We start from the raw sequence: 23,706 nt of genomic DNA, 5'->3' as shown, positions 1-23,706 counted from the left end.
CCAACCCAAGACATTGCAGCAAACGTCACCCAGACCCCTCCAGCCCCACCAGTGGGCTGAACTGGGGAGAGGAAAGCAGCCTCCAAGGCAGAGGGAGGACAATGCTCCTCCTGGAAGTGATGCAGTGATCCCATCCCCTGCCAGCATTACGAGGCATTAGTCACAAACTTCCAGAATCTCTCATTTGTCTTAACTAATTGCATTATCTAAAGGGCACTAAAATTAATCACCTGTCAGCTTCCCCACCCCAAGAACTTCCACCACCACTACTTCTGTAAATTTACCAAACCCAGGGTAATTGTTCAACGCAAGGCCATGGAAAACCACAACCAGTGCCAACCATGCCTGGTTTATCTGCTGCAAATGGAAGCAGCTGCCTTGGTGACCTCAGGGAAAAGGAAGGATCATCACCTCAACAAAAAGTTCATGGTCATGGCTAGTTCAGGCACTGGGGTTTGAAACATGCAATTTTGTCCCTGTTTCAGATGGATTAATCTGAATTTTTCTCATTAGAAACATGAGGTTCTATAGCAACAACACTTCTATTTCAGTGGAAGCTGAATTTCTGCACCACATGGAAGTTGTTCTGACAGGCAGGATCTTTATTTCAGATACTTTTCCGTAACTGTTTTTTTACATAAACCTTATTCCTGGAATTCAGCATCTCTGTAGCATCCTCTGGACTGGTCCCAGCAGGTCCAGGCCTCTCCTGGGCCAAAGACCCAGAGCTGGAGGCAGAGCTGCAGGTGGGTCTCAGAGCAGAGGACGACCTGATGCTTCTGTGGCACACAGTACTCCTGTCATTAGCCCAAAACTGAGATTATGGCACATTATCTCCCTAGAAAAGATCAGGAAAAAATCAAGGTACCCCAGCCCAGACATCTGATCTTTCTCCAAGCCCCTGGGAACAGCTCAGCTCCCTCAGTCAAAACAAAGTGTTAAAAATAATGAAAGAACAGGTGAAGTCTAAAAACAGACAGAACAAGCACCCTAAAAATATTTTTTTTTCCATCAAGCCATCAATAGAAATGGTTTATTTTCTCACAATCCAGACACTGAGGAAACAGTGTCTGCAGAGCAGCTCTGGATGACTGAGCTGCACAGCACACAAGTGAAGAGGGGGTTTTATTAAAAACCCAAAAAACCTATCTATACACCCAAATACACACCCACAATTACAGCCACACTGTCACCCAAGAGACATTTGGCACCTCAAAAGTCACAGATTAAGCTAATTATCATTCAGGAGTGAGCAAATCAGCAGCTGCAGTTGATCACTATAAAATCTTTCAGCTGCCAAACCCCAAAGTCTGTCTAAATTTGGGACAATAAACTGACAGTGTGGAGGGTTTAGTTCTGGCTGGATGGTGCTCCCCTTGCTTCCTGCACCCCACATTAACTTTGGAGATAAAACCCCTCAAAGCCATCACACCTGCACAAACACAGGGATCAATCCTCAGAGAGCTCCTTCCCTCCAAATTCTACACTGAATAGCACCCAGAAATGCAGGTTCCAGCAAAACAGAAATCACATTTTTAGGACAAAAAAAAAAAATTAAAAAAATCTATTCCCAGTACCCAGCATGGAGAGGTGTCACTCCCAAAACTCTGCAGCCACTGTAAAACTGCCCTGGCGACCAAACACACGAGGAATTCCACGGAGGAGGAGGAAAGACCCAGGAAAAAATGAGGCTTTACCTTGTAAAGAGATGGGAACTTCAGCCAGAACTGCATTTGGGACATTTTAGAGCAGCATTCGGGGGGCTGTCGGTGCAGGAGGCAGCAGCAGGGGGAGGGTGCTCAGAGGAAAGTGCAGAAAGGTCCATTCACAGCCAGGGCTCATCAGGGGGCTTTAAAAGCCAACACGAAGCAGCCAGAGCGGGGAAAATGGAGACTCAGGGCCCGGCAGAGCCGTCCTGAGCCCGGAGATTTGCATAGACTGTTTAGTCACGACGACGAGAGGGCTCTTACTTCCTCTAAGTCCAGGGCTGACTTTCAGGAAATGATGCCTGCTTGGTAAGTCAGTGAAATTACTGGCAGTGCGAGGAGAATTACTGTACGTGGTGTAATCCAACCACAGAGCACAGTAAACAGCTCTGCAGAGCCAGAGCCTTCCAGGCTCCCTCTGCTCCTCTCCCCAGCCACCCAAAACCAGATTTTGTCCCCCTGGCAGCCCCTGCTCTGGGATGGGGGTCCTGTCCCTAACTCCCCCTCCCAATTTTAGGGCTCAGGTGAAGTGGTTGAAGTGACAAAGCTCATGAGGACTATTCCCACACTGGTGTCCCCCCCAAGAGCCATGTGCTCTCTTTGTGACAGATTTTATCCCCCTGGCAGCTCCTGCTCTGGGATGGGGGTCCTGCCCACCCCCCAGTTTTAGGGCTCAGGTGCAGTAGTTGAAGTGACAAAGCTCATGAGGAATATTCCCACATTGGCGTCCCCCAAGAGCCACGTGCTCTCTTTGTGACAGATTTTGTCCCCCTGGCTCTGGGATGGGGGTCCTGCCCTCCTGTCCTTACCCCTTCACCCCCAATTTCAGGGCTCAGATGAAGTGGTTGAAGTGACAAAGCTCATGAGGAGCATTCCCACGTTGGTGTCCCCCCCAGAGCCATGTGCTGCTCTCTTTGTCTCTGGTGTCTGCCCCACCCCAAATGGTGCCTTCAGGAATCCAGAGGAGTGGCTCATTCTCTTCCCTTTCCTCCCTGGGTCACTGTTATATCCCACAGGCCGTTGCCTCCTCTTTCCAAGGCTGTCCCTTTTAACTTTAACAGCTTTGGTAACAGAAATAAATTTCTGGTGGGGAAGCGAAAAAGGCACAAAAAGGGGGATGTAAACTTAATGAAGGTCTCCTACAACACCACTGGAGATTAAAGGAATCATCCAACGAATCAGCCTCTGGAAAATCCCTGGGAACTGTCGTGTTTGCTTTGGGTGCAAGAGGCTCCTGTTTGCTCTTCCCTGACAGGGCTGGTGGCAGCCCCAGAGCTGGGCTCTGCCCGTGGGGTCAATTCCAGTTTGCCCAGCAAACCCAGCAGTGCAAGTGCTGGGAATGGGAGGGAGAGGAGCCCCGACTGCCCTGAGTCTCTCCATCAGGCTCCCAGAACTTCCAGGCACCCACAGCACAGTTTCAAGGGAGCACAGCTCATCTCTGTTCCATGTTTGAGGCAGCATTCAGTGCCTGCTGCTGTGGCTGTCACTGCTCCTCTCAGTTGTGCTGGGAACAGCTGGAAAATCCCATTTTATCAGGCACTTCTCAAAAAAACAGAGCTCTGGAGTGAAAGAAGGCACAGAGGTGAGCAGACAAAGCCCTCCAGGGAGAGAACTGAGCGAGGGAATTCTGCTTTATGCCATCGTATGAGGAAGGAGGATGGGCCCCTCCAAGGAAAACTCGCCAGGTACTGAGGCTGGAAAACCACCCAGAGGGCAAAAATCTGCAGCAGGACTCATTCCCAAGGGCAGAACCCTCTGCAGCACCGTGGCTCCACAGGGACTGAGACACCAACAGTGAGGATCCACATTCCATACCTAGTCCAGGAGGTTGTTTCAATAAGCAAATTGAAAGCAAAACACCTTTTCCTCGGCAGGGTCTGCAGTCAGGGCTGGGGCTCCCAGGAGGAGCTGGAGCCTGGGCTGGGCTCTCCCTGTTCCCCATCTCACCTCCAAGAGGAGGCTGCAAGCAGCACCTCCCTGAGAGCCAGAACGTCCTGCAGGGACTACAGTGACAGCAGAATTTGGTTTCTGTGGGCAGCACAAAGGCTGAGGGTTCTCAAGGCTGCTTTTCTCTGAATTTGCTGTATTTAAGGGCAGGCTCTGCTGGGGCAGGTGCTTTAATGACGTGTGGAGTGAAGAGGCCAAATTAATTTCTGAAATGTCTTAATTAGCAACTTGCTGTGTGACCTTGACTGAACCACTATGTCCTGCCTGAGTCAATCAAGGACTTGCAATCTGTGCAACCTTTGGAAGAGCAGGTGGATTATTTCCTCTTCCTTTGCTGTCAGGGGGGACAAAATGCAGCCATGAGAGACCTGTGCTGCTGGAGGAAGTGGGAACACAGCGCAGACACCCAGGGCTGCTGCATTGATTTTGCAAGACCACAGCAGTTTAATCACCAAGGGGAAGATAAACCACTGTGGAACCACCACCTGGAATGTTCCCAACCTGCCTCCCCACAATTCACCCAAGAACATGTGTGCTGACAGACAGGGACAAGGAAAGCAGGATTATTCCAGCTCTCACATCTCACTTATCCCCTTCCAGCCAAGCCCAGGGAGCTGGGGAACTTTCTGCAGCCCCTGACTCAGACCAACTCTGCTTTGAATTAAACATCTATTTTCAACCACGTCCCCATGGTGTGCTATTGGATTCTATTAGCAGCACTTTTAAGAGCTGCAGTTTCAGACTGGCTTTTCCCACTTTTGTTGGCTTTGGCAAGGGAGGAGGCAGGGAATTGTGCCTGCCAAGACCCTCAGAAGGCAGATCTCCATCCCTCCTGCCAGGAGTGGACATTGCTGCTTGGAGGCAGCAACACAGATGAAAACTATCAAGGCTAGAATGTGGGGGGGCATATCTGAGCCCTCCAGGCTCTTTTACTCCTTTCCCCAGGGCTCTTTTACCCCTTTTCCCAGGGCCACAGGCATCTGAGGGGGCTCCTGCAATCCACTGACAACCAAGGATACCTCAAAAGCCAAATTACACCTCCCCTACTCCAGGGAACCAGCTCAGGGTGCCTCAACTGGAGCACCCCAAGCTTTTGGTCAGTGCACAGTGAATTATAACCACAGCCTTTTCATTTTCCTTACCCCAGGGCTGCAGGATGTGTCAGGTATGTCAGCCAGAGGGGTTATAAAGTGTTATTGCATCAGCCCAAACCCCAAACCTGCAGTGCAGAAACAAAGACATGAGCATGCAAAGCCACTTGCTCTCCCAAGGCCAAGAGCCAGGTAACTGCCTGCAAATGGATTTTAATGTCTGTGTTCCCTGTAGACATAACTCCAGGACAGCAACAGAAGTTCCAGGATGCTTCTTATTCCAGGAAACTCTTTGTTTCAGCCACAACCAAGCGTTCCATATAATTTAATAACTGTTGCATTGATTTCTCCTAAATCACCACAGCTCTGTGCTCTCTGCAGCACTTCTAAAAATTAATACTTTTTAAAGGGCAGGTTAATTTCTCCTCCTGCTTTAACAAGGAAGATTAAGAGGAGATTGCAAGGGGCTGGTGGTGAGGAGAGGGCTGGTTTATGATTAACACGTGTGCTCAGGAGCCCCCATCCAGCACAGCAGATCAAACAAGGCTGGAACTGCATCTTTACAGAATTACTGGAGAACAGGCAATTCCTCCTGGCCTCTGATAAATCCATCTGGCCTGGCCTCCTCCCTCCAGCCCACGTTTTAAGAAGGGGACCAGAGTTCCTCCCAAAGCATTGACACCCAGAGCTGCTTCACTGAGGGGAGAAGGAGGATCTGCACACCCAGCATGCCCCCAGCTCCACCTTCCCCTGGAGCTGCTCCCCCTCCCCAGGTTTATTTCTCAGGGCACATGAAGTCAGCAGAGGAGGTTTCTGTGTGTTCAGCAAAGTCTTCTTCTAGAGCCACAAGCAGCACAAAATTAGGCAAAGGGAACACAGACTGCCAGCAAAGGCCATAACAAAGAGCTCAGAGGAATTAGGCAAAGTCTGTGTTACAATTAATTCTAAACTGACCAGGGCAGGAAAGTAAAGAAAAATCTGTGGTGGCCAAGATCAGCAGGGATGCTCTCCTAGAGCAGGATGCTTTGACTCTGAAGGGTTTGGGGACAGACACAGCTCACAGGGACAACACAGGCCAGAGGATAAGTTAAACCCTCCCTGATTCAATGTTTTATTATGGCAATTAATCAGTGTCACAAATCAGTGTCACAGGACAGCACCACCACAGCCACGGTGCCTTTGCAGAAGTGCTGCCCACGAGTGCCAGATCCCAGCTCAGCAGCACCTGGGACTGCAGGAATAATCAGCAGGAAGGGAGGGAAGCAACAGAAACCAACCCCTGCTTCTCTCAGGACTGTGATTTGTAAGGACACGTGGGCAGCCCGTAGACTTTTCCATAAGGAGATGGCACCGTGTGGTTGGGATGAGACTTTGGCTGCAGACAACAGTTCCCAAGACCAGAAATGCTGTCAGACCCAACGTGGCCTCCCAGAACTATTTTCTGAACCTCCACTCAAGCCACTTGTTTATATAAAAAATGCCAACAGATCAGCAAGGATGAATCACCCAGGAGCAAGCCAGAACCCTGTTGTGGAGGAAACAAGTTCAAGTTCACATCAGGCTGTTCTGGCCATGCAGTGAGCACCTTCCCTGCTCAGAAAGGTGAACGGCTCAACCACAGAGAAACTCGCAGAGACATCAGAAAATGTGGCAATTCCCACTCTCAGTATGCCCAGGTCAGCAAAGCCTTTGCACTCTGCAGGACCAGGACTCCCAAAACAAAACATTGGAAGGATGATGAGAGGAAATGCCAATGCCACAGGAAAAAGCACCAGAACTCCCACCTTCCAAACTCTATGGCACATGGACAATCACTGCCACCTGTAGCCATGGTATTTTATGAGAAATCCTTTCCTTAGGATTTTTCCTCCTGAGAAGCTGAGAGGCCTCAGGAACAAAATGTAAACAATGGTTATCTGCTGCTGTGGAATGCAACAGGCGGATCTGTGGTTGGTCTCGTGTGGTTGTTTCTAATTAATGGCCAATCACAGCCCAGCTGGCTCAGACTCTCTATCCAAGCCACAAGCCTTTGCTATCATTCTTGCTTCTTTTTCTATTCTTAGCTAGCCTTCTGATGAAATCCTTCTTCTATTCTTTTAGTATAGTTTTAATATAATATATATCATAAAATAATAAATCAAGCCTTCTGAAACATGGAGTCAGATCCTCGTCTCTTCCCTCAACCTGAGACCCCTGTGAACGCTGTCACATCCACCAACAGAAAGGGTTTGCTACACAAATGCCTCAATCATTTGCTCTTTAGACCTTTCAAATCCTTCTTCATTATCCCTCAAAATTCTGGATTCTGCTACGGGAGCAAAGCCAAGAGAACAGCCTGTATCCATGTACAAGCACCTGATCCATTTTGCCTGCCCAAGAACCACAGACTGGATCAGGAATCTCTTACCAGCACCTGCAGCACGCTCCTCATGCTCCCCCTTGGGTTCCACTGCTCTGTCTGGCATGGTGGGACCAGCCCTTGCCACTCCTACCATGGCAGCAGGAAAGTTTGGAAGAGACAGGTACTTTCCTGTACAGCCACCTGGAAGGATTGGAACCACCCAGCTGCTCCCAACCCCTCCTGGATGGAATGGTTCAGCTTCCCAAGCCAAATGTTAATATTTAACAATTTGGTGTCTGAGACAATGAGAAATCAGTAAAGTGGAAAACACTGCTGAAGAAAGGGCTGGAAAAGCTTCAGGAAACTCCCAGGTGGCTCCAGACTGATGCCACTGTCTCCAATTTGAGACCTGCTGCTCCACCAGAGCCAGGCTCCACCTCTGGCTCCTGTGAGCAGATCTGCAGCTTTTCTCTGGATGGGCAATGCCTGATGGCTCAGAGACCCCTGGGGTTTATCCAGGGGTTCCATGTCAGTGTTTAGTGCATCCTGCTCTGAGTGAGCACAGGAGAGACCCTGCAGGGTGCTCAGAAGTGCAAATCTGAGTGTTCAAGAAGGCTGACCTGGCTCCATCCTGCAGAATGAGCTGTTAGAGGATGACTGGAGCCTGACATTCCTCTTCCAGAGACAGCCCCACAGGTGAAACAACCGAGAGCTGTCCCTTGGCTCCAGGGAGCTCCATGCACACCCCAGCCCTCAGAGGTACCAACTCCAGCAGGAAAACAGAGCTCCAACAAAGCCTGACCCCCTGTTCCTCAGTTTCAAGGTGACACATCACTACCCTGGTACCTGGGCAATCTCCAGGGGGTCTCACAGACCAAGCATGGAGCAGGACAGGAGAGCACCATGAAGCTGCTCTGCTCCTTGTGGAAGCACGTGGCACTACCTGGTGGTACAATAGCCCAGTGAAGGAACTGGTTTGGATGTGTTAGGCTCAGTCCAAACAAAAGCCCATTTGCCTAAAATCAACTCACTCCCATCCATGGCTTCCTCTCCCAAAGGATAAGAGCAGCACAAGAATTATTTCTTGCTCTGGGAATCATTTGAGGTCATTCATGCTTGCTTTGTCTCAGAGCTCCCTGCTCTTTTCTCACCCAGCTAACACAAAGCATCTCCTTTCACAGAGAACCTCCAAAAATCTGCTCCTCCAAGTTGGCTGAGATCAATTTGTGTGATGCAGCAGGGAAGGAAGCTGACTGACCACTGAGATACTAGAAAATACATAAGTTAAAGAAATAATTAAGCTCTTTTCCCGTTGAACCCATCAGCCAAACCCCACCAGACCTGGAGGTGAGACCTATGGCAGGGACCCCTCTCCCCTTCCCATCACAGCCCCATAAATGGTCTCACAAGTTGATGAGATCACCTTTCTGCCTCATTCCTCCCACAATTAATTCTGCAGGAGGCAGAGATCAATGCTCCTGTGATTCAATTATTTATCTGGCTTAATCCAGCCAGAAAACCCTGCCCAGCAGCTGCCTAGGTGGGTCCCTGATGTGAAGCATGAGGACCTGGATGGGGGGACCACCCCAAAAAGCACAAATCCCCAGCACCTGCACATCCAAACCTGCAGAAATCAGAGCCCAAAGGAGTGACAAAACCACTATTTAGCCATACCAAGAAACCAAAAATACAACAAGGGGGGAATTAACACATACACCAGCAGACACCAATGTCTGTATTAATTCCTAGAAAGGATACAGCTGGTCCCTTCTTTATTCCAAAGTCACCTCTGTCATATCAACTACTTGCAGTTTTTACTGACTAATCTTACAATAAGATGTTGCCAAAAGTAGTGCAATGTTTCAAAACCTCCATGGAAAAGGCTCCTTCCCACCCAGAGAGATCCCCAAGGTGAGGGAGGTCTGGGTCCCCAGAGATGCTGAGTGACTTGGGGTCACTGCTCATTCCTCCCACACTTCAGCTCTGCAAAAACTGACCTGGCTCCAGTCTTGGAATGCTAGGCACTGAGTTGATGTAATCCCTGAATATTCACTGGTCAGGAATCCACTGCTTGTAACCAGTGAGGAAGGGCATGCAGCAAAAGAGAATTTTGGGAGGAAATAACCAAAGAGTCTGAAGTGTGTTCAGTTCACACTCTGGGACCCTCCTGCAGCCCCCAGCATCACCAGTGTTTATGCCAAACATCCCTTTAAAAGACAGAAGCTGGTTTACCACAGAGAAGCTCTTACCAAACCATGGACACCTTTCAAATTCCTGGTGTCAGAGGGCTGATCCCAACTGCACACAGTTCCTTTCTGGGGCTGGACAAATTTATCGCCCATCTCTTCATTTTCCCTAAGTAAGACAACACTGAAAAGCAATCCCCAGCACTCCAAGCCTCATTTTTCCCCAAAGACATCAGGAACTCTGCACTTACCTGAGGAAAATCCCCATTTTTTGGTAAGAAGTCAGTGGGGTCCACAGCTGCATAGTTTGTATCCAAGAAATGTGGTCTGCTGATGGAATCCATATAAAAATCCTGAGGGGGGCTAAAATATTGCCTGTAAGGGAATGGGAAAAGCAGTTACTCCCTGTGAGTCCCCAGCATTTCTCAGGTCACTTCAGCCTCTGACAGCAGTGCAGCTGAAACTTCAGGATGTCACATACAGGAGAGGGATATTATTGGATATTATCCAGAAGAGAGATGGCAAAATAATACCTCTACCAGTTCTATCCCACTTCCCAAACTCAGCAGCGTAAGAATGCTGAATTAAGAATATAATTCTTAATTTGTGTAGACCAGGAAGGACTTAATAGATAACAATGGTCTGCAGTACCCAATATTTCAGCCCTGATGACAAAGCAGAATGAAGCCCTGGGATGTCCCAGCATGATGGGTGTGGTGGACCTGCCAGTCACACCATGTGAGGACGTGAGCTGCATGGAAACATCACACCTGAATGCCAGTTTAGGCCACAAAACCCCCAAATCAGCTCTGACAGGCAAACACCCCTGTTGACCCACCTGGACAGGGGGTTCACTACTCCCAGAGCCCAAAGGCAGGTGAGAATGGAGGGCTTGGTGAGTGGGAAACACAGACAGAACTGTTACCCAGAGAGAGGAACTAGGGATGTGACTGGTGTGAGTTCAAAAGCAAGATCAGCGCTCAGCTAACAAGGGAACAAAGCAAAGATCCTGCCTGCTCCACCTGGGCACGGGCCATGCCAGCTTCCTCTTGCTCCCTGCACCCTGCATCCGTTTCCTCCAGGCAGCCAGGGGCAAAAACTGCCACAAGAACAGCCAATTTCCTTCCTCCTGCCCAGGAGCAGCTCCTGGCCTCTGCTCCACGCCACCTCCTGGTTTGCACAAGCCTTTTCCCTCTCCTGCAGGAGCAAGGAATGTGCTTTGTAATCCTTCCCGTAAGGGGCCGTGCTCCTGCTTGGGCGATTGCCACGGGACATCCACCCCAGCTGGGTGGTTTCCTCTTTCTTCTCCCTGATGCCCAGAGAATCCACGGCCAGAAACTTGAACAGGGCGCTGGGAGAGGGAGAAACAGAGTTTGAAGATAATTCCTGCCCAGGAGCTGGGAATGCCAAGCTGCCAAAGGATTATTAAGCAATTAAGGTGCCATGCGTGGCCAGCGGCTCGTTAAGGCACCCGGTGAACATTTACACGTGGATTTATGTGCAAACACAGTTATCTCCTCTGATAAATACATTTTTCCTGCTCGTTTCCCATCACTAAAGATAAAACCCTCAAAAACTAACAGCTCTTTCCTCCTTTTTTTTTTTCCTTTTCTGTGCTGCCACAGCTTTACCTGCTGCAGAGACACCTGAGACCCTGTGTGAACACATCCCAGCTGCCAAAGTCCAGCCCTGATTGCTGGCTCTTTGTAATCCATCCAAAGAAATTAAAATCTGGGCATAAATTCTGGGAATTAATTATTTCCACACAGGAAAAAGGCTGGTTTAAAAGGTTTTCAAGGCAAAGCTGCTGTGGTCTCGCCGTCTCTCACACGAGGACACAGCTTGGCCAGCATCAAGGAACTAACCAAGGAATAGGAAAACTATTTTTACTGGAAAAGTGAACACCCTCTCCTCTTCCCTTGGCATTTTGTGGCCTGGACAAGGGTCAGTCAAGGTAACAAGAAACAGAGCAAGAGAGCTCCAACCTCTCTGGCCTGCTGTGGAATGACCAGCTCTGCTTGGTATTTTGTTACCCTTAATCTTGGTCTTCCAATCTGCCCGTGTGAGATGCCCTTGGTTGCTGCAGTTTGCAGGGAGAGCCCACAGCAGCTCCAGGCACCACTTTGAGATCCTCCTGGAAAAGCCCCAAAATCCCTTTAGCACCTTTGGAGCTGGGCTTTACCTGCCCTGGACTCAGAACTCAAAGCTGTCTCCTCTCATTTGCAGGGCTGGCACAGAGCCATTGACAAGTTTGCTTGAAATAAATTGAGATAAAAACACTTTAACTGGAAGAATGAGGTCAGCGACCCTGTCTGTCACAGCCAAGCTGTGAACACTGCCCTGTCCCCACCTGCTCAGCCGCTCCAGGGCTCAGTTCCTGGTAAACTGCTCTACTGTGGGTCAGCAGCTTCCCCCAGATGCTGAGGGGGTTCACTGCACAACCAAAAGCAGTTCCAGAAAGGAAATTTATGCTGGTTTAATCACACCAGCTGCCCAAAGAGGAACGCTCCGTTGCAATTCCGCTGCATTCCAGCTGCTCATCCAGCTGCTCATCCCAATGAGCATGACCAATGCACCCAAAACCCTTCTGGGCCTACAGTGCCACTTCTCTGAGACCTCCATGTGTGTTTTGGCCAGGCTCCATCCTCTGTCCTCCTCTCAGAGACACAAACTTCTCATCTCCAGCCAGTGGAAGATCAGGGAGAGCTGAGAGGCTGCGGGCTGCCTCGGCACTAGCCTGGCACTTTCCTTCCTCATCAGACACCAACCCATGTTTTTCAGAGCCTGCTTTACTATTTCAGCAAGCAATGCTCCATGCAGAGGTGGAAAAGAGCATAAAAACAGAAAAAAAAGAGGGTTTTGTAAACTGGGGACAAAGCTTTGCTCCAGCTGTGTGACACCTCATCCAACAGCACAACTGGGCTGCCCCAGATCCCCCCAGCCAGGAATGTGCTGAGCCTCTCAGCAAGGGAAGCTGAGCTCTGCAGGGATAATTCCTCAGAAAAAAAGCTGAGCTGCTGCTCTTCAGAGCTCTGAACCTCCCTGGTTCTTTCAGGGAGGTTTAATGCACTGTTGACATTTGTCAGGTTCAGAAAATCTGAACCCGAGAGGCCACGTTTGGGGTCTTCTAAAGAAATTCTCTAGCATGAGAGTGAACTCCTAAAAAGAAACAGGAAAAACCTGCTTCAGGATAAAGGTGTTGCTATGAGAATAAGCCCTGTCCAAACACAGCCACTTGCAAATGAGATTTCTCTGCAAGGATTCTGAAGAAAAACGTGCACCACCTCTAATGCCAGCTGCATTTTTTCATGTTACAGCATGGGCTACAATTACAACTGCCTTTAAAATCCCACTTTTCAATGTTTCCATTCCTTCCAGGATTCCTACCTCTCACCCTAAATCCACCTAAAACAGAGTCAGTGCCATTTTCAAATACAAAAAGCACAGACTTTTTTTTTTAATGTGAAATGCAGATATGGAAGATCTCACCTGAAAGGTGATTTTTACATTCTTTTTACACCTCCTGGGGTATGAAGAACAGGAAGCTAAAGGTGCAGCCTTAGCTAAATCATTCCCTATTAAATCATTACTACAATGGGCCTCATTTCCAGAAGTAACTTCAGCAAAGGCAGCAAGTCCAGGTTTGTGTCAGACACAGGCATGTCCTTGCAGGATTGGGCTGTTCCCGGCAGCGCTGGTACGAGCGGCACCGAACAGGAAGAGAGTGAGGGGCAAAACCAGAACAAATGGTCAAGAGGAAAGAAAAAAAAAAAAAAACCCAATGCAATAGATAAACACAATCTAATCTTGTGGTTCAGTGCAGCAAAACAGAAATTCTGTTATAGCTCTCCAGAGGATTCACAACATGTAATTTACAGGAATCCTGCTCAAAAAGCACAGCCCCTTCCAATCAGCCAGGCTGGCCAAGAGCAAAGGGCCTGAATGGATCTGAGAAGTCTCCTGTGGGGAGGAGCTGGCACAGCTCAGCTCCCTCAGCACCTGTGCGGCAGCTTCTGGTACCCTCTGATGGGGAACTGCCCTGTGCATCCACCCCACAGCTCCTGTTGTGCCCAGAGGGGACTGGGGCCACTGGGGCAGCAGGACCACAGGGACACGAGTCCCCTCATCCCCCTGACAGAGGAGCTGACCCTCACTGCTCCTCTCTGCCTGGAACTCACACCCTCCCAGGGAGGGATCCTGTCACAGACATGTTTTATGAAAAATCCTTTCCTTAGGATTTTTCCTCCTGAGAAGCTGAGAGGCCTCAGGAACAAAATGTAAACAATTATTATCTGCTGCTGTGGGATGCAACAGGTGGATCTGTGATTGGTCTCATGTGGTTGTTTCTAATTAATGGCCAATCACCGCCCAGCTGTCCGGACTGTCTCGGTCAGTCACAAGCCTTTGTTATCACTCCTTTTCTATTCTTAGCTAGCCTTCTGATGAAATCCTTTCTTCTGTTCTTTAGTATAGTTTGAATATAATATATATCATAAAATAAATCAAGCCTTCTGATTGAGTAGAATTTTTCAGTACAGACATGACATGGCTGTTACTGTCAGCCACTTCCAGTGACATGGCAAAGGATTTTAACATCACCCAAAACCTAATACCCAGTACAGGTAACATCTTCCTCCACATCTCTGCAAAGTTGCCCAGTGTTTGCTCAGTTGGATCTGTTAAGAATCCCATTTGTGTTACAAATCCAGGCTAAACCAAAGCTGTTTCTCCCTTACTGCAGCCTCCAGGTTTAACAAAAAACAAAGGTTTTTTTCTCATTTTTAAAAACAAAAAGCTGTTTGCTGTTGTTCCCAAGCTGCAGTAGTGTCTGAAATGCCACAAGATCAGTGAATGATGCAATTATTTCCCCATCAGATCGTGAAATAAAGTAAACATGGAAAGCAGCAAAGAAACAGTTGAATCACGGGGTGTGCAAGAGCTGAGGGGATTAGACAAAGGAGAACAGCACTCACTGGTTTTCACTTGGGAAAGATGAGGTTGGGAAAGAGACTGGGTAGCAGCTACTCCACGAGTCGGCGGCCAGCATGGAATTCTGCAAGCAGAAGGCACAACAGTTAGAGCAGCAGAGGCCTGGAACCATTACCTGGGGCTGCAGACACGAGGACAGGCCCATGGCTTCCCTCCCTCAGTGCTTCCCAGAGGCACAGGTGGCTCCTTGTCTCTCCAGCAGGATTCCAGTTTCAGCTTTGGGACCCACTTCCCTCTACCACTGTCCCCTTCCCCAGCCCTTGCACAGGACACTCTGAAGGGACAAAGGAAATGGCATCAAGAGGAAATGGCATCAAGCTGTGCCACAAGATGTTCAGGTTGGACATCAGGAGGAATTTATTTGTAGAAAGGGTAGTTAGGCTTTGGCAGGGTTGCCCAGGGGGGTGGTGGAGTCCCCATCCCTGGAGGTGTCCAAGGAAGGACTGGATGTGGCACTCAATGCTCTGGTGTGGTGACAAGATGGGAATCAGTCACAGATTGAACTTGATGACCTTGAAGGTCTTTTCCAACCTCAATGATTCCATGATTCTATGATTCAGTCTCTGTGGGATGTCAGCACGAACCCAATAACCTGAAATTGGCCGGCAGAGGTCACACCCAAAAATGTCCTTTTGTACCTTTTGTCTTCCCACTTCCCTGAACATTCTCCAATTAATGACAAGGTCTTAGCTCAGCTCATACCAATAAAATCAAGGAGAGAACACAGTATCTCCTTACTCAGCTCCACAGCAGCCTTTAATCTGTTATTTTTGTGCCCAAAGCAATGAAACCTTGTACTTGAAGCAAGAGGAACTTGGGCCTCGCTTGAACCTCTGTGTCCCTGTATGTGACACATTCCAGAGTTTGAAACAGAAAGAGAAAACTCCAGGAACACATCAGCTATTTTGGGACAGGGTTTGTTTTTTGCCCTGTTGGACAAATGCATCAGGGGCCTGGTCTGGTTTTAGCAGCTATATCAGGACAAATACAACTTATTTATCTCTGCTGCTCTGGAAACAAGGACAGCTGGACCCGGGCACAGATTCACACGTCTGGTAGAGATGTGCTGGGGTAGGAACAAGGTCTGCAATCCTGGGCATATTCTCTCAGTCTCTTCAGTCCTTCCTCAAGGAGCTGGCAGCCAGCAGCTTCCAGAGAGGCTTTGTTTTAATCACAGCCCTGCTTTTCCCTCCTCACTTCAATCCCGCAGCCCCCTGCGCAGCTGCCTGGAAAGTCTGGAAATCGCTGCTGTAAACACAAACCAAGACTCCCAGGATCTACCAGGTCAGATTGGCTCTGCCCAGACCCCTCCTGGGCACAGCCTCCCCCTCCCCAGGATCTGCAGGGCCTCACCTCCACATCGGGCACGGCGAGCTGGGAGCGGAGGCCGGGGATGCCGCGGACGGCATCGCCCGGCTGCTGGTGCTGTGGGAAGCTGTTCCCCCCATCCATGGTGGGGTGAGAGCATCAGCCCGTGTCCTGCCTCATGGAGTCCTCAGGAAGGTGGGACAGGCTGTGTGGAGTGAGTGGTGGCAGCGTCTTTAAGTGTGCTCTTCACCCTGCACCATGTCCTGGGCTGGGAAAGAAAGGCGCGTTTAGGTTTTGTGAAGGGGGAGGTGGTGGAAAAAAAACTACTTGTGAGCTTAAACATAGCTTAGAGATGAGCAAACAGCCAGCAGCCTGTGAAATGCTGCTGCCTCTTCAGAAAGGAGAGGGTTTTATGGGAAACAGAGCTCTCCATTAACACCACACCTGGAATTCACCCAGGTTGGAACTGGAACACACCTCTCCTGCCTTTCACACCAGGAGCCCTGCAGGTCTCTAAGGTCACCCACAGCTGGGCTCAGCCTGAGGAATTTCCTTATCTAATGTACAAGGAGACTCTGCACTCCTGTGTAAACTCATGGTGATCAATTCCCCCAAACTGCCTGTTTTCCTGAAAATATGTTTTGGAGGTGGGACACTGCTGAGCCAGCAGTGAACCTTCCTCTCCCACCCTTTGGCACTCTGGGGTACCCCCAGCTCCAAGGCAGATGTTTGAAGCCTCCTCTCCCACTCCGTGGCACTCTGGAGTCTCCCCAGCTCCAAGGCAGATGTTTCTGTGCACCAGGACCTTTCCCACACCAGTCAAACCCAACAATACCTCATTACTCATTTGAAATTAATAATATTAATGCCACAAATTCCCGGATTTATCAGCTTCTGGCACTTTTGCCAGCAAAAGGGGATCCAATCCTGTCCTGGCAGGATTAACCCCACAGTAACACCCTGCCTCCAGTGCACTTCTCAGTCAAAACCACCAAACTGATTAATTTTCTTGTAAATTCTCCATAATCCCACAGGTAACCAATTTTTAATGGATTAAAATAAAAAAGAGATGGTGAAAGCAACCTATACAACCAGAGGAGCAGAGAAAAGCATCCACAATGTCTTTATTTCCACCGAATCTTTCTTTGCTGCTTCCTGCCTTCCCTGACCCTCCCCAGAAGCTGAGTAAATCAAAGCGGCCAAAACCTCTGGATGGAGCAATCCAGCCACACACAACACCTACAGAGCATAGACCAAAGCTGTAATTTAAAAGAGCCACCTCTGATCATTCAGCACACACTGTCTGCTACAAGGAATATTTTTGAAAAGCCCTTTCTGACTCCTTTAAAAATAAGTGACCTTGCGGTGGAAAAAATGACTGTGGCATTTGCAATGGAAAATGAAATTAAAGCGACTCTTTCTGCCTTCCCGTGGTGCCACAGCTGTGCCAGCAGTGCCCTCTGGGTAGGGCTCATGTGGGGGCTGCAGGGACCAGCCAGGACCCCTGAGCCTGATCCTACAGCGGAGTCACAGGCAAAGCCCCCAAGTGCCCAGGATGTTCTGTGTGAAAAGCAGAGTTCAACAGTCACATCCCACCTATGGAATGCTGTGTGGAGCTCCCAAAGGGATTATTTGGGTTTTGGTTTTCTTGCAGGGAGAAGGTCACCCTTTCCTATTTTGCAAAGATTCCCTTCAAGTCCTGCTCAGCTTTACCCAAGCCAGGGCTGAGGTTTGCTGATCTCAAGGTCAATGTCACCAACTGCTCTGTGTCTATAAAACCCTGTGACTCTTCCTTACACCAGAGTTCAGGGGTTTTGCTGCTTTTCTTTTTTTTTTTTTATTTCTTTTCTTTGCCCTACTTGCAACAGCTTTTGAGAGGAAATCAGCAGCAGTGATTCCCGTAAGAGCCATAGCAAATACACAGCTTTACTTACATATCCAAAGGAACTTAGGAAGGGTAAAATCAATATCAGCATCCCTCTGTGCCTGCTCTGCATTAGCTTGTGTCTCACACCACCAGATCTCACTGGTGGGCCCTGCAGAGCAGAGGCTGCCTCTAAAGCAGCACCAGTTCCTTAGGAAAACTGCACAACAGATCACACCCCACTGGCAAAACGAGGGAAAACTGCTTAGCAAGAAAGCTGGAATGCTCTGGGCCTTGGTTTGTGGGGGGCTGTAGTGCAAGTGAAAAATACACCCAAGCACTGAAAACAGGAGGGAAAAATGGGCACCAAGAGACCACTCTAGAGCTGGTACCATTCCAGCCACACTTAATCCTGGAGGATGCTGAGGGAACCCCTTACCAGCACTTACTGGACGCCCCAAAATCCCACCTGCACCTGCCAAATCGTTGTGCTGCAAAAGGAGTTCCTGGTGATGAACGTGGAGCCTGACCCAGCTCACGCTCCAGTGCCAGGGGCTGCTGTCCAGTTTACACTCCCAAATTCCAAGAACAAACAAAATAAAACACTCACTAAATCCAGAGACAGAGACTTGCATGAGCCTGAGGACAGCAGGACAACACCCAGCACAAGAACAGAGAAGTGGGAACAGCCCTCAGTTTGTGCCCATCCCGCCGTGCTCCAGGCAGCCACATCACGGAAAACCTTAAAAATCAGCAAGTTCCAAAGTGCTTCCACTTCCACATCCCATCCCGCTGCTGTGACAGTAAACACTGAGTACACAGAGGCCCACACACGTGAGAGAGCCACTATAACAAACTTCTAAAGTGATTTTCCACCGCTTCTCTTACCAAACACACTCCCAGCAAGCAGCAGCTTCCGCTGTTAAGGCAAATCCCCGGAGAGGAGGCTCCCAGTCCCAGCACTGGTGTTGGGAGAGGGCTGGGAGAGGAAAGCCCAGCCCTCAGCGGCAGCAGCAGCACACAGAGACTGTTCCCAACTTCAGCCACTTCAGTCACATCTCCTTGCAGCAGCGCTATGGAAGAGCAGCGATTCCCCAGACCCAGAGAGAGGACACGACCCTAAAAATCCCACTGGACATTTTCCTTCCTGGCTGTGCAGCCCAGGTTTGAAAGTGAAAGCAGCTCGCTGCACAGGATGACGAAGCCCCTGAGTGATTTCATCCTATCACTGAGCTCCAGAACAGTTTCAATATTCCAAACAGTTTGCTTAAAGGTTTGCTGTCAGCACAGGGACTAAGGAGCAGCTCCAGTCTGGAATTTCTCTGGAATTCATCATGTCTAGAGGTTACAGAGCACAACTTTCAGCTTTTAACAGCTTCAGCTTTTTAGGCATTTCTCAGACCAGCGCTCCAGCAGGAAAATTCCAGTTGGGAACACACAAAGAACTGCTGTGCTGTAACCAGGGTGGACAGAGATGGGAGTAAGGGCTTGGATCACTGATAACTGCGACCAGAAGAGGTGAAAACAACCCAGTAAAATGCAGCCAGCACTTCCTCCCGTTGTGTTCCACCCTTTGTTGGTGTGTTTTAAATTGCCTCCATTAAAGGAACACAGCTAGAAACCCACAGACATGCCTGGAGCAGCAGGAGCTAAACCTGCCGATCACGAATTACCACGCGCTGGGAACAACAAAAACACCTTGGGAATGTGATCCTGTTCTTCCTCCTGCTCGGGGAACAGTTCCCCTCACCCTGCCCACCCCTACAGAGCAGAGGTGGAGCCCCAAAGTGTCCCCACCTTGCGGCACCCACCCATGAGCCCCCAGCATGGGCAGCCACGGGAATTCTGCGGGATGTAATGGCCCCAAAAAAATGGGAAGTCAACCCTACAGAACTCTGAACAGCCAGTTTTACTTCTCAAGCACCCAGGCACCTTCAAGTTCCTCTTTCATGCTTCTCCTCGACATATTTTTGGGAAGTTTAGACCAAACAAGCAGATGGGAATAGGACTCAGTCCTGTCACCAACACAAAGGAGAACACCAGAGCGGAAAACACGTATTATGGGTGATGAAAATTGAATTGCTTCAGGGCATCCTAAGCCAGCACTTTGAGCCACCCTGATCTCCTGAATGCTCTGAGCATGGAAAAGGCTCCTGGGACACAAGTATTGCAGCCCTGGAGCTGGGCACAGCACTGCCAGGCTCCAGGGCAAATCCTGGCATCATCTGGGCACCACATGCAGAGTGCAGCGTGGAACAATCCATGAGACCAATTAACTGTGGGAATTAGTCTGCAAGGAAAGGGAAGAAAAATCTGGATCATCCCAGGGATTCTTGCAAGAGCTGTGGTGGTGCAGGCAAAAGAACAAACCTGCTCTCCAAGGACAGCAGAGTTTCTACAGAGAAGAGCTTGATGCTTCAAGCAGTACTTGCTGCTCCTCGTCTGACACTCAGACCATATAGGGGAAAACCAAACAAATACAGCTTTTTGGAGGGAAAAGTCTCCTTTAGGAGAAAATATTAGCTGCCCCCCACAGGTAAATTCCACCTATCCTTGCTTTTCCACCTGGGAGAACACATAGGATTATCTCTGGACAGGGCACAAACACCTCCCAGACATCACCCAGGCTCTGCCAAGGAGCTCGGTACGTTCCTCTGTAAATCCACCCAGCATCACCCTCACACATCCAGCACCAGCATTCCCAAACCACAGACACAGCCCTGCAAGGCAGAGGCAGTGGCTCAGACACCAAGTCCACAGAACATTCCCAAAAACAGAGCTTTGGGCACCTCCCAGCACAAGGCAGAGCCTGAGCAGGGCTCGGAGCACTGGGGCTGCTCCCCTTCCACAAAGAACTTGGCTAAGCAAGGTCAGAAGCCAAGAAAACGCAGGTCCCAAATTCTTTACACTTTCTCCCCAGTTTCTCTCACAAGAGACATTTGGGAGAAACCCTCTGGAGCTGAGCGGGTCCCAACATTCTGTTTCACACAGAGCCACTCACGGTAGGAAAACCACTTCAGGACATCAAAGGCAACTTCCCTAAGGATTGGGGCAGCCTTAAGGCAGACTCAACGTGCACCTGCTCCGTGAGAGGCGTGTGTTCACTTTGATCACACCCACACTTGTGCAGATCTCGATTGTGTAACCTAAAAAGACTGAAGAGTTTTAAGTTTTAAACAGAAAAATGTCTCAGGAGAGTATAAATCTTCTTCCTGATTCCTGAAGGATCCAGAGTCTTATGGTGACAAGTCACAGCACGGTTTGTTCCTGTGCAGAGACCTCCCAGCAACATTTGAACGAGACAGGTACAGGCTTATTTTAGGAAAATCAGGGTGTAAACATGCAAAAAAAAAGACCCCCATGAAGTAAAGAGCTTTTGGCAGAGATAGCAGAGCTCAGGCTTCCAAAAGCTCCAGCTGGCAGCTTATGGAGCTCTGCAAAACCTGGCAGCGCTGCACGGGACACAGAGCACTCCCAAGCCCACAGCAACAGTATTAGCACATCATTTTCCACTTAAACATTCCCACCAGCAGCTGCTCTTGGTTCAGCCATTCCTGCATGGCTCAGGATGAGCTCAATGCTCAGATGACACGAGGATGATGTGCAGCAGGAACAGCCCCAAAGAGGCACACAGCCAACACCCTCCTGCCCTCCAGACTCACCCCAGGGCCAGCGCATGGGCCAGAAAACCCTCCAGGGGTTTGGATCCCAGCTTTGGGATGCCAGTGCTGAACCTGCAGGACCTGCCCTGCCCAGCCTATCTCATTTTCACTGTAAATTGAGCCTCTAAGGGGGAGCCACAGTCCTTACACTGGAACTTCTGGTTACTCTGAGGAGTTTTAGACCTGGCACTAGTATTTAATAAGGTGAAGCCTCTAGTATCAGCCCAGTTAATGGTGTGACAGCACTGGTTCTGTATTGCAGAGACTCTGAATTGGGCCAGGAGGGCTGCACCACAGCAGAAGCTCAGTGCATGACGGATTCATGGCTCCACATTGACAGAGAGAAGTTTGGATCAGATATTAGGAAATCCTTCCCTGTGAGGATGCTGAGGCTCTGGATCCCTGGAAGTTGGATCCCTGGAACCCAAGGCCAGGTTGGACAGGGCTTGGAGCATCCTGGGGTAGTGAAAGGTGTCCCTGACCATGGCAGGGGGTGGAACTGAATGAGATTTGAAGTCCTTCCAACCCAAACCATTCCGTGATTCTGTGATCGCTGTGCAGCTGAAGAGGAAGGCAGAAACACGAGAGAGAGGCAGAAACACGAGGGCTCGCTGGCTGTGGCCACCCCGACTGTACCGGGGCAATTCCCCATCCGGACCCGGCTCGGACAGGGTTGGAGGGTCTGGGCTTTGCCGGGATCGCGGTTCCAGAGGCTCCGCAGCATCTCCGGCTCTCTCCCATGCAGACACGCGCTGCCGGTACCGGCACAGCCCCGGGCGGTCCCCGCCGAGCCCCCCCGGCCCCGCTCCACACGCGGGACGGACACGCGTGGGGGACACGGGTGCCTACAGCGCGGCGGGAGCGGGGCCGTCTCCACAGGCTGCTCCGGGCCCGGCCCGAGCCCCGCAGCCCCCGGACTCCCCGCGGCACCGACCGACGGCTCCTGGGACAGGCCCGCCCGGGGGCCACGTCCCCACCGAACCCCCCAGCCCGGCCCGAGCGGGCCCGCGGCTCCCGCCCACGGAGAGATCGGGCCGGGGGGAGGAAGCGGCGGGCGCCGGGGGCAGCGAGCGGGAGGCCCTTACCTGTGTCCGGGGGTCGCGGGGCTGCCGGGGGTCCCGGGCACTCCGGGGCTCAGGCTCCCGCCCGGCCGCCGCCGCCTGGCGCCGCTTCCGGGTCCGCCATGTTGGAAGGGCCACAGAGCTTCCGGGGAAAGGGGAGGCGGCGACCGAGCGAGAACCGGGAGTGGGGAACGGGAGAACCGGGCCTGGGGGAACGGCAGAACCGGGAGTGGGCAGCGGGGGAACGGGAGAAACGGGCCCGGGGGAACGGCAGAACCGGGAGTGGGCAAACGGGCCAGGCCGCGGAGCGGGAAGCGGGAGAGGCAGGGCTCGGAACTCGGTCTCGGTGGGAGCCGCCAGGGTGGCCCCGAGTGATGAACGGGCAGCGAGGCCCGGGGCTGAAGGAGCCTCCGAGGCAGAGGGAGCCCCCGGGGCCGCCTTCCCCTGCTCCGGTTCAGGAGCGGGCGCTGCCCCCGGAGCAGCGGGTCCGGGCCCACACCCGGCCCGGGGGCTCCCGGGGGGCTCCTGTGGGTCCCGGCACAGCCATTCCCACAGGCTTTGCATCGGTGTGGATCTGGAGTGCTCGCCTTTCGTCCCACATCCATCCATCCATCCATCCAATCATCCATCCATCATCCTCCATCCCTCTGTCCATCTCGGGATGGGATGGGAATAGGAGGCAAACCAAAGTCCTGGAGCAGCCTTGGCTGTGCACACCATCAGCACCATCAGGCTCTGCAGCCTGAGCAGAGTCTGTCCAGTCCTTTTCCTCTCAAAAGAAAAGGAAATTTCTCACTTTTCCTCTCTGCAGGACCAGGGCAGCAGCTCAACCCACAGAGGACACAGGAGAGCTGGAAACACTTGAACCCTGAGCAGCTTCTAAGGATTCTGCCCACTCCCATGCCACAAGTCCTGCTGCAGGAATTAAATGAATCACAGGGCTGGAAAATGAGCTGCTCCTCACTTGTTTTCCCCACACTGGGCCTTTTAATATTTTTAATTTCCCATTGCTTACATTGGATTGATGTCACTTTTGCAGTCCCACGGTAGGAACAAAATCCCAGGGGGTCACACAGAAGCCTCCTGGATGGGTCTGGTTTTACACCAGCACAGCAGCAGCCAGAGGGAACTGATTTATCCCCAAGAAGGGAAGTACTGGCAAATGGGAACCACATTAACATCACATCGGGTCCTTGGGAATTCTGGGTGTGTGCCAGAGGCAAAAGGGGAACCAGGAAGGTCTGTGACAGTCCCCTTCTCCCCCTGCTAATCCCACTGCTCCCATCCTTCATTCATTTGCATATAGTAATTAATCAAGGCAATCCTGTTACGTTTTCCAACATGCCCTTCTTACAGGGATCCTTCTTTTGAATCTTTATTTGGTGTTACACAAATACAAATAAATAAGCACAGTGGGAGAACACACAGGGATCCATCCAGCATTGAATCTGCCTCCTCCCAGAACCACCAAACCCAGTTTTTCCTTACCAGGATTTCTTCCTCCTCCCACCCTGTGTGAATTGTGGATCCCAATTTACACAGGAAACCCCA

The 23,706-nt window shown here is 50.6% G+C and overlaps 1 protein-coding gene across 1 annotated transcript in view; it reads right to left on the bottom strand.

Annotated features, from left to right (window-relative positions):
* The window catches only part of SBNO2 (strawberry notch homolog 2), a 51,198-nt gene extending 28,913 nt beyond the window's left edge, over nt 1–22,285 (bottom strand). The window contains 4 exon segments of the mRNA XM_030966806.1: nt 9,523–9,646; nt 14,245–14,324; nt 15,614–15,836; nt 22,180–22,285. Of these exon segments, the coding sequence (XP_030822666.1) occupies nt 9,523–9,646; nt 14,245–14,324; nt 15,614–15,712 (303 nt within the window). The 5' untranslated portion in view covers nt 15,713–15,836; nt 22,180–22,285.
* Between the last annotated feature and the right edge of the window lie 1,421 nt (nt 22,286–23,706).

The sequence above is a fragment of the Camarhynchus parvulus genome, chromosome 28 (assembly GCF_901933205.1).
Source record: "Camarhynchus parvulus chromosome 28, STF_HiC, whole genome shotgun sequence".
Classification (NCBI taxonomy): domain Eukaryota; kingdom Metazoa; phylum Chordata; class Aves; order Passeriformes; family Thraupidae; genus Camarhynchus; species Camarhynchus parvulus.
This window is presented reverse-complemented; position numbering and strand designations above follow the sequence as displayed.